At 35.7% G+C, this 10741-nt stretch overlaps 1 protein-coding gene across 3 annotated transcripts in view; it reads left to right on the top strand.

Moving 5' to 3' along the window:
- RYR2 (ryanodine receptor 2) overlaps positions 1-10741 on the top strand; it is a 733452-nt gene that overhangs the window by 593188 nt on the left and 129523 nt on the right. For all 3 annotated transcript variants that reach the window (XM_082721308.1, XM_082721309.1, XM_082721307.1), the window contains exons 64-67: positions 1907-1967; positions 3175-3413; positions 5129-5210; positions 10454-10584. In XM_082721308.1, coding sequence (XP_082577434.1) covers positions 1907-1967; positions 3175-3413; positions 5129-5210; positions 10454-10584 — 513 coding nt within the window. The remainder of the gene's footprint in view (positions 1-1906; positions 1968-3174; positions 3414-5128; positions 5211-10453; positions 10585-10741) is intronic.

Raw genomic sequence — 10741 nt, 5'->3', positions numbered from 1 at the left:
GAATTCCATCAGTCGTCTGATTCTAGATGACTCCAGTAGCTTCCTAACTGGCTTCACTTTTGCCCTTCCAGAGTTTTGCACATGGTGAATTAATCCTTTTAAAATATAAATCAGATCCCTTCCTGTTCAAAACCTTAAGAATGTTTCCCTATTGCACTTAGGGGAAAAAAAAGTTCTTGCACTGGTTTCAGGAGTCTAGAACCTGGCCACTCCCTTCCTCTCCACCTCATAAGTTCCCTTCTTTCCCCCAAATCTTGATCATGCATCAGCCACCTCCACTTTCTTCCCTGGAATATCAGCTTCATTTTCTGCCTCAGACCCTTTGCACATCCTTCTCCCAGATCTATGCACAGTTCCTTCCTTCGTTCAAATCTCTGCTCAGGTACCACCTTCTTAGAAAGGGCTTTGTGGCCACTCACCATATTAGTCTGTCCAGTTGCTCTAATCCCTATTCCCTGATATAGATAAATAGTAATTATATAACATATAATATAAATTATTTAATTATACAGAATTAACATAATCTACAAATATGAAATACTTTCTTTAGTGTAGCCTGATATTACGTTTCCAATTGATTTTTTTTCTTAATATTTTATTACCTGTGTCCCCCATTAAAATGCAAGTACCATGAGAACTCTCTTTCACATATTACTGGGACTTTGAGAATGCCTGGTATTTGACAAGTACCAGTTGAGTGACAAGTTGAGTGAATGAATCATTAAATGCATAATACTTCTATGGACCTCAGTGGAAGCTCTAGGACTGCCACTATGATCAACAACAAGGACATACCAAATTCTGCCTTTCTGCTGATTTTGCCTTTATTATTACCAGAAATTCTGAGACTCAAGGCACAAGATGAATGGAACATTTTACTTAAGAACCCAGAGTCTAGCAATGAATACCTTGTTTTTCCTCCTTATCTGTATCAGATCACTAAACTGGCTTGTCCAGATTCTAGGGTAGTTGTTAATTTTCATGTATATTTAATTCATTTTAGATTTTTTTTTTTTTTTTTGCACAAGGAGTATAACATTAAGAAATGTTACAAAAACTTATATCCCAATGGAAATTGTTAATCTCTGGACCCAGGAAATGACTATATATTATAAATAGGAAAGTATAAAATGAGGAAGAAACTTATCAGAACGTCTTGTGAGTGGTCCAGTTTGTAACTTTGTATTCATCATTTTGTGTATTTGCTCTCATGTATCTTTATCACAAAGTAGGATGGACATAATAATTGTATAATTCATATCTTTGTACTTTCTGATAAAACATGCCAATGAGAGTGGGTGAATTTCATCTGACTTTCAAGAAAAGTCATCCCCATTTCAAATCTCTCATAAGAGGATTTAACTTTTTCAGCCACTGATGCTTTTATTTACCAGACAGTTTACTGGTTCTTCCCACCAAAGACGAAAAACATTCAGGCACATTAATTCATCTTAATGCACTTGGATGGAATCAGAAAGCAGAGACATGTGGGTAATTAAAAGGGAGTGAAACTTATTAGACTTTTAGCCCACCTCCTTTTATAAACATATGAGTTCCCTTGAAAAGTTGACTCACAACTTGACTGAGAAAGAAGACAAGCCAGTATGGGGAGGCGAATATATTTAAGAATTCAGTTAAAACACGTCAGCCTGGCACAATGCTTTGAATGCTTCTTGAGTATGTCAGCTCTTTGATGAGACATGCTTTCTTGCTTTTCTCCTTACATTTGCATAACCACTTTTAAGCAGAAATCCTGCATGATTTCAAACCCGAGTATCAGAAAATCGTTTTAATCGAGTTGTTATGGAATTGTACCATTGAGTAATTTTTGGTACACAAATCTTTCTGGAAAATAACAGTGAGAAATCCTCAGTGTAATTTATACAACCTTTTGTTTCCTCTATAGGAAATGATGCCACATCAATTGTCAACTGCCTTCATATTTTGGGTCAGACCTTGGATGCCAGGTAAGTGGACACATTTTTGTCTACATGGCTGTAGGAGTGCCACGAGAGAATAATAAGACTCACCTTGTCTCTTGATTTAATTCTTTGGAATTGTAATAAAGACTTAAGTGGGGGTGAAAAGAATATTTCATAAATGACAGATATAATGGCACTTTATTATTTCTAGCATCTTCTCTAAATTGTTATTCAAATTTCAAGTAATTGCAGTGGCATCTAGATATGTCATGGAGGGTTGAATTGGGAATGTATCACATGCAAGAGAAAGGGTGAGCTCCAACTTCAGAGGTCTTCGTAGCTTCTGGGTCTGGTACCATTGTGCTCCGCATTTGTGATAACATTTAGCTTTACAGGAACAGGGTTTTAGTCGTATGTTATAGATGAGTATGAAGCTTAAGATTGCATAGTTAAGTGTGGAAGTAGACCAGTTCCCAAGTGTGTGTACTTTCTACTCTGCCCTCCTGGCAGCATGACTGGAAACCTGACAGGTTGCCTAAAAGCAAAACCAGTATATCTCATGGGGTTGATTCAGCCTTTAAGCCATACATGTATTTCATTTATTATCCAGGATAAATCTAAATAAGAATTCCTAAATGTCTCCTAATAGAGGAGATGCCATGATGCTATTTACTATCACATTTAAAATTTTATGTGAGGCATTTTGTGTGATAGATGAAGAAAAGTAGATGCTATTATATACCTTCATTGCCTCCTAAACATAGTGGCATTAGAGGGTGACTTCTGTACAAAGTCCTCCTCTGGAGGCTCGTTTAGCTGACAGCTTGCTACACGTAAGGCACAAAAACATCTATCTCATTTCATGACTTGGTTGAGCTGGGATTCAATGTTTCTCTCACACTCTTTGCCTCAGGAAACATTTTGGTTGTCTTGGATTTAGGATTAAGTCAAAAAGCTCAAAAACTGTGGTTTTTTTGTCAGAGTATAAAACAAACACTCTCCATATTTGAAAACAGTGGTAGAAAAAACAGAGCATTATCACTGATTTTGGATCAGCTTCCTAATTACGTGGACTGCGAGGGCATTCCGGAAAGGTGATGGGCTTACAGAGCCATACTGTTCTGAGTTCAAGTACACTGGAAAAATTGGGAGTGAATTAAAAAGATTTAGTTGACTGAGTGACTGTAATAGGTAAATAGAGGTAGAAGCATGTTTGATTTGTATCCCACTTACTCCCTTCTTTCCTTCCTAGGACTGTGATGAAGACTGGCCTAGAGAGTGTTAAAAGCGCACTCCGAGCTTTTCTGGACAACGCCGCAGAGGACCTGGAGAAGACCATGGAGAACCTCAAGCAGGGCCAGTTCACCCACACCCGAAACCAACCCAGAGGTGTCACTCAGATCATCAATTACACCACAGTGGCTCTGTTGCCGATGCTGTCATCATTATTTGAGCATATTGGCCAGCATCAGTTTGGAGAAGATCTAATATGTATGTAAATCTGTTATTTAGGGTCTCATTATCTAATAGTACAACGCGAAATCATAAAAGCTCCATCTAGTTACTGAAACCCTGCCGACTCATTAAAATGCACGTTTGTCTTTTTGTTTTTTCTTCTGCACAACATTATTAGGTTGGCATTTGAGTTACAGAAACCATTTTTATAGAGTTAGGTCCCCGAGTCATGTGGATTCCCAGAAAGGAACGGTAAGGTCATGGCTGTGGGCTCTCACTTCCACCTCATTGAAGCCCAGGTTCCAACTTTCCCTATTTCTGTGTTCTCTCCTTCCGTGGAATTTTCCCAGTGCAGTTGAAGCATGGGACATGCAACATTAAATGTTTTTGAATTATCTCTGAGTCAGTGCTGATTGTTTCCACAAGATGTGTGACCAACGAATAGGGAGGTGACGGCGACATAATCTGTGTAAATCATTGGTCTACTAGGGTGGCTCACGTATTTTTTGTTTATAGGTTTCAGTCTGTTTTCATGGGGGATTTAATCAGCTGTTTCTGCCTGGAACCATAATTCTTTTTTTTTTTTTTTTTTTAAAGATTTTATTTATTTATTTGAAAGACGGAGATCACAAGTAGGCAGAGAGGCAGGCAGAGAGAGTGAGAGAGGGAAGCAGGCTTCCTGCGGAGCAGGGAGCCCGATGCGGGGCTCGATCCCAGGACCCTGAGATCATGACCCGAGCCAAAGGCAGCAGCCCAAACCACTGAGCCACCCAGGCGCCCCTGGAACCATAATTCTTAAAAATTTCCACAGATTGCTCAAAACAATGTGAAAATACAAATAATATCAGACCTGTCCCAGGTTCCTGCTCTCCTCCTGATATGAACATGAAAGAAGATGTAAGCCCTTGTTAAACAGGCACGTGGGTCTTCAGGACAGGTGCACCTACTCAGACCCCCAACCTTGTAGGTCTCCCAGGTGAAGCAGAGCTCTGGGTGAAAACCACTGCATTACTCAGTGGGGAACACCACTGCTACTCACTAAACATTTCCTTAAACCATTGTAGGAACATTGCTTACAGTGCAGAGTGGATGTGGGAACAGCTCTGGAACACAGGAATGATTTCTCCATTCCTATCATGGTAGATTCTTTAAGAAATGGTAGAAGCACTGGAATTAAAAAACCAGGGTTCTTAGGGGTTTTGCCTCTTAAACATGTCTTCTTGCATCATAGATCATGTGTAACATTTTATTTTATTTTCTGGCATCACTTTAGGCTTGACTTACCTATGCCTTTAATGTTGGGTCAGAAATAATCACTAACTCACTACCTTCTCCAACATTGTTTATTGTTTGCTTAGGGGTTAAAATAAAAGACATGGTCTTTGTATCCCTTCAGAAGAGGACACAGAATCTACCCCTCCTCCCAGACAGTCTCGTGCTTAATTTTATTCTCGAGGAAATCCTTTTTTCTTCTATCTAGAGAAAAATTATAAAAAAAAAAATTCTTGAGGATGTTCTCAATAATTATACTATATTCTTTGGAATGCTTTCAGCTCCTCAAAGCAAAGAATTCAGTTTGGGAAATAGTTTTTATATTTCATTTCACTTATCTGTTTGTTCTAATTTTGTTTTTTTTTAAATGTTAGGATATTAGCATACCCTTAGTATGGAATTTTGGTTTCAGCCTAAACTTTCTTAGAACAGCATATAAATAACAAGTATTTTTTGTTCTTGTTTCTGTTTTTCCTTAGTGGAAGATGTACAGGTATCATGTTACAGAATTCTGACTAGCTTGTATGCTCTAGGAACCAGCAAAAGTATTTATGTGGAAAGGTAAGATTTTAAAACTTTAGCTTTGTATTAAAGCTGTTTCAAGTGTTGTAACTATTCGTTTCAAATCTTTGCTTTCTCAGTTTTTCCTTAGTTATAAATTAACAACCAGATTAATATGTTGAATTCCTTGGGAGTAATAGAACAATCTTTAAGCTGAATTTGAATTGATATAATAAGATTCAACCAAATTTTGTGGGGGGGGGGAGGTAAAGCAGTAATGGTAAAGCTAATGTAAAGATTAAAGAGGGTGTTTATGAGTTTTATGAAGGAGTCCGCTAGAACAGTTTCTCATTGTATGTTTGAAAAGCAAAATGGGTGTGAATATGGGCAGTTATTAGAGTGAGCTTTGTTTTTCCATGTTCTCACATTCAAGAGGAAGAGATTATCAGATGATGTGGACAGGTCAAGATAAGGACTCCCCATTACATTTAAGATAAAAGGTCACTGGTGATTCCACTAAAAGATTTCTGTGAAAAAGAGAAGAGACAAATTTTTTTAAATGTTAGACTAAAGAAAATGACATTCAGAGAGAAGACTGATAAATAAAATTAATATATGAATGGATATTCTGATGGAATAATATTGAAAAGATGTAAATGCTCCCCAAAGTAATCTATAGTTAATTATAATACAATTTCAAGTGGAAATTTGCTTTTTATTGAATTTGACAAAATAATTTAAAGGCTCATTTGAAAGAATAACTCATAAGACTAGCCAATAACATTTTGAGAGAGGACAAAGTGATGGAATGGTACTCATTTGGCCTACCAGATATTACAACTTAAAAGTATCAATAATTAAAATATGGTTGCAAGTGCATAGAGATAGGACAGTAAATCGATGTAAAAGGATGATTCCATTCATGCTACATATTTTTTACCAGTTTTTTTTTTTTTTTTTTAAGATTTATGTATTTGTTCTGGGGAGTGTGGCTGCATGAGTGAGCATGAGAGGTGGGGAAAGGGGCAGTGGGAGCAGGAGACTCTCCAGCAGACCCATGCTGAGTGCAGAGCCTGATGCTGGGCTTAATCTCATGACCCTGAGATCATGACCTGAGCCAAAATCAAGAGTCCAAGCTTAACCAGTTGTGCCACCAGGCACCCCGTCCCTGCCTTTTTAATTAATCTCTATTTTCATATGGTTTTTATGGTGTCAAAAGATTTTATACTAAGGACGTTTTATAATTTATTGAGATGTTACTTTATTTTTGATTTGCAGGCTGTTTTTCTCATTTCCATAGATAATGCTAAATCTACATTCATAGTTTTCTGCGTATATTTCTTTTTATTTATTTTAGCTACAATCTCCGAATTTAAAAATGTGGGTTAAAGAGTAGTGACATATAATAATTATGATACACATCTCGCTGTCTCTTCAGAAAATTGATTCAGTTGACACTGTCAAGTTTTATAAAAGAATTCTTATTTCCTCACATTTTCCTCATTTCTGTTACTCTTTTTACTATTTAAAAATATAACAGTTAAAAATGGGGTTCAGTTTGTCTTTTCTTTTTCTTTTTTTTTTTTTAAGATTTTATTTATTTATTTGACAGAGAGAAATCACAAATAGATGGAGAGGCAGGCAGAGAGAGAGAGAGGGAAGCAGACTCCCTGCTGAGCAGAGAGCCCGATTCGGGCCTCGATCCCAGGACCCTAAGATCATGACCTGAGCTGAAGGCAGCAGCTTAACCCACTGAGCCACCCAGGCGCCCCATTTTGTCTTTTCAAATGCATTTCCCTAATTCCTGGTTCCTACCCATTCTTTGTGTGGTTTGTCATTTTTCTTTATTTTGTGAATTACCTTTCATATCTGTTATACATTTTTTTATTAATGTGTTGTTGATGAATGAATTTTATTAAGAGGTTAAAAACTTTTAACCTCTTGCCTGTTATTTCTATCATCTTTGTGACTTTTAGCATTTTCATAACTTCATAGTGGTTATATATAAAATCATGTACAGATAATGTTTTATGACATGGAAAGTTTGATTTTTATATAATCTATTAATTATCTCATGGGTTTTTATTCCCCTTAATGTAATATTTTTAGACAGGTTATACCATACTGATAACAGCTAGAAATTCAAATATTTATTCTCTTAGGTTTTTCATTCTTTTAGTTGTTTAAATTTAGCTTTTTAATCCTTTGCTCATTCAATAAATAAAGATTAAATGCCAGGTTCTCTGATACAGCAGTAAGCAAGATAGAGGCCTATTCTTAAAGAGCTTATACCTAATGGGGAAACAGAAAACAGAACAAATAAAGTGGAAAATGTCATACTGGCATGTTATCGTGTGTGAATAAGCAGACAATAAAGAGAATGACATGGGGTACTTGAGAATGTATGTTTGAGAAAATGATTTTTTTTTTTGAGAACATGATTTTTTAGAACTTTCCTCCATTCAGTGGAAAGCAGGTAGTAGATTAATAGATAAATCAGGTATAATGGGTCTGTGTCGGATAGCTTCCATTTTCTCTATGAAGTATGCCTCAGCCAAGAGATGGTTGAAAAAGGAAATGTAAGAAGTAGGCAAGTAGAGAATGTCTGAAGTGATCCTTTCTGGAGTAAGATGGAATTTACTAGAAATGAATCTGAATTTCATATTTCTCTTTAGTATTACATGGAATTTAAATTAAATGTCTAAAATCATCCACCACCTGGGAAGTATTGATTTTTAATTGAAATGTAGCTGGCATACAATGTCACATTAGTTTCAGGTATACAGGGTAGTGATTGACAGCTGTGTACATTACTCTGTGTTCACCACTGTAAATGTAGTTACATGGATCATCAGGCAACACTGTTACAGTATTATTGACTGTATTCCCTATGCTGCACTTTTCATCTCTGTGACTTACTTTATTGTTTTTAAAGATTTATTTATTTTAGAGAGAGAGTGAGCGCAATGAGGGAGAGGAGGGAGGGGCAGTGGGGGAGAATCCTCAAGCAGACTCCCCATTGAGTGGGAATCCAGACCTGGGGCTTAGTCCCACTACACTGAGATCATGACCTGAGCCAAAATTAAGAGTCAGATGCTTAACCGACCGAGCCACCCAGGTGCCCCTCTGTGACTTATTTTATATCTAGAAGTTTGTGCCTCTTAATCCTCATTAACCTATTTCACTTATCCCCCCAACTCCCTCCCCAAGTAGTGATTTATTAAATATTTCTTTTATTTCCTGATTTAAAATGAAACCATCATATTCTGAGGTAATACATATACTAGATTGTATTTTTCGAACCTCTGTTCCATTCTATTATTTGATTTTTTAAGTGATTAGATCATTATCTTGTATCCTGAATTGTTAGTAGTTAGTGATACATTGTAATATCCAGTAGTCCAGACTCTCTCATTACCTTAGCAGGGCTGCTGTTGTTGCTCTTGTTACCTCTGTTTTGTTTTTGTTTTCTGGTTGTTTTTTGGGGGGAAAGGGAGGGTTGGATAAAATTTGGGATCCTTTTGTTAGGTTCTAAAAAACGATACATGTTTTTTCTTTGTTTGCAATTATAAAGTCATTTGGGGAGAATATAAAAATGAAAATCAAAAGATGAGTGAAAGATACTTTGAGAAAATGAAGAAGTAACACTATAACTTGAGAAAAATGTAGATATTGGGGTGTCTGGGTGGTTCAGTCACTTAAGTATCTGGCTCTTGATTTCAGCTCAGGCCATGATCTCGGGGTCGGGAGACTGAGCCCCGAGTCTGGCTCTGTGCTCAGCACAGAATCTGCTTGAGATTTTCTCTCTTCCTCTCCCTTTGCCCTTCCCCCATTCATGCTTGTTCTCTCTATCTCTCTTTCTCAATAAATAAATCAATAAAATCTTTAAAAAAAAGAAAAATGTAGATATTTTAAATAAGAGTCATCTAAAAAAATTGCTCTTTTCAGAAGACCAACACAAATGGTCAGAGTTGGTCTGAGAATTACTAGTTGAATCAAAAATTTAAAGTAAATTATTAAATAGGTCACATGAATTGTTAATGAAATAAAAGCACTCGTCCAGTCAGATGTAAAGGCAAAAATTATTTTGGAGTCATACTGGAAACATTTTAGACTATTAAATTCTTGAATAAATATATCCTCGTTATTTTCAAACATTTGTTGAACTCATAATATGTGCCAGAAATTTTGCAGTTCTGCATTCGTAATTTTAGGTGAGGAAAGCAAAACATAGAAAGAATGAGTAATTTTTCAATAGTAATACAAGTATTAGGAATAAGTTTGGAACTCTGTTCTGTCTGAATCAAAGCCCTGTAGCCCTTGTAATTTCTTGATATCCTAAATTATTTTTAACAATGAAACGGTATTCGATGTTTGAATTAAATTCTGTGTTATTCAGTGTCATTCTATGAAGGGACATTCTCTCGTAACTGACTAAATTTCTAATCATTTTAATTTAAAATATTAGATAATCAGACCTTGTTAATTTTAAGTAATCATATATTTTTCAGTTAGAAATTTAGAACTACCAAGTGAATTATGTAATATTTTCTTAATTACATTTTACTGACTTTGAAAATAAAACATTTATACACAATAATTTAAGAAGGTCATAATATACCAAAATAACTCTCAAATTGGTCTGCATTTAATAAACAATGTGCCAGTGAATCCTTGGACGCCGTAGGTAACCAAGGAAAAGAGGGAATTTTTGTCAGTGGCAGGGGCAGCTTTGGGTCATACTCTCCCCTAAATCAACTGATCACAATATCAATCCTTAAACCTCTTCCATTCCTTAAAAATGATAAGTCAATTTTAAGTGTTATTAATAGTTTTTGACATTTATTATGTCTTACTATTTTTTAGCTACCCTGAAATTACTTATACATAGTAAATTTTCAAAATACTGTTTTAGTGTATTGGTGTAAATCCTTTATTTTTTTAATGTTTTTTAATGCATTTATTCACATACCAAGAATTCTCCACCAGGTCATTATGTTTAAACAAAAGATGTAAAGAAAGAAAGCAAAGCAAAAGACACGTCTGAACTTGTGAAGGGATTTGACAGGGACTTTCGTCTTTTTTTTAAACAGAAAATTTAGCCTCTTTTTTTTTTTTTTAATGGCGGGACTGTGCTATTGAAAGCATATGTTGTTTTGCAATATAAAAATTGGATTTTGGAGTTAATTTTATTGGTAGCACTAGTAGTATCCCTCTTGTAGGTTAAACTGGTTAATTTTACTCTAACTTCTTCAGTCATTCACTTGGAAGACATAAAAACCATAAATGTTTTCCACTTGCAGGCAACGATCTGCATTAGGAGAATGTCTTGCTGCTTTTGCTGGTGCCTTTCCTGTAGCATTTTTGGAAACTCATCTCGACAAACATAACATTTATTCCATCTACAATACTAAGTCCTCACGAGAAAGAGCAGGTAACACAGAAGCATGTTCGTACTTGAGATATGAAGTTGAAACTTAATGACCTTTGTTTTATTTTCCTACATTGATTTTTTTTCTTAAATGGGCCAATTCAGTTTATTATCTCCAGTGCTATTTGTTCTTAAATATTATTTGGATTTTTTGGGGGAA

The sequence above is a fragment of the Mustela nivalis genome (genome assembly GCF_964662115.1).
Source record: "Mustela nivalis genome assembly, chromosome: 2".
NCBI lineage: Eukaryota > Metazoa > Chordata > Mammalia > Carnivora > Mustelidae > Mustela > Mustela nivalis.
Note: the sequence above shows the minus strand (reverse complement) of the source record. Positions and strands in the feature narration are given on the sequence as shown.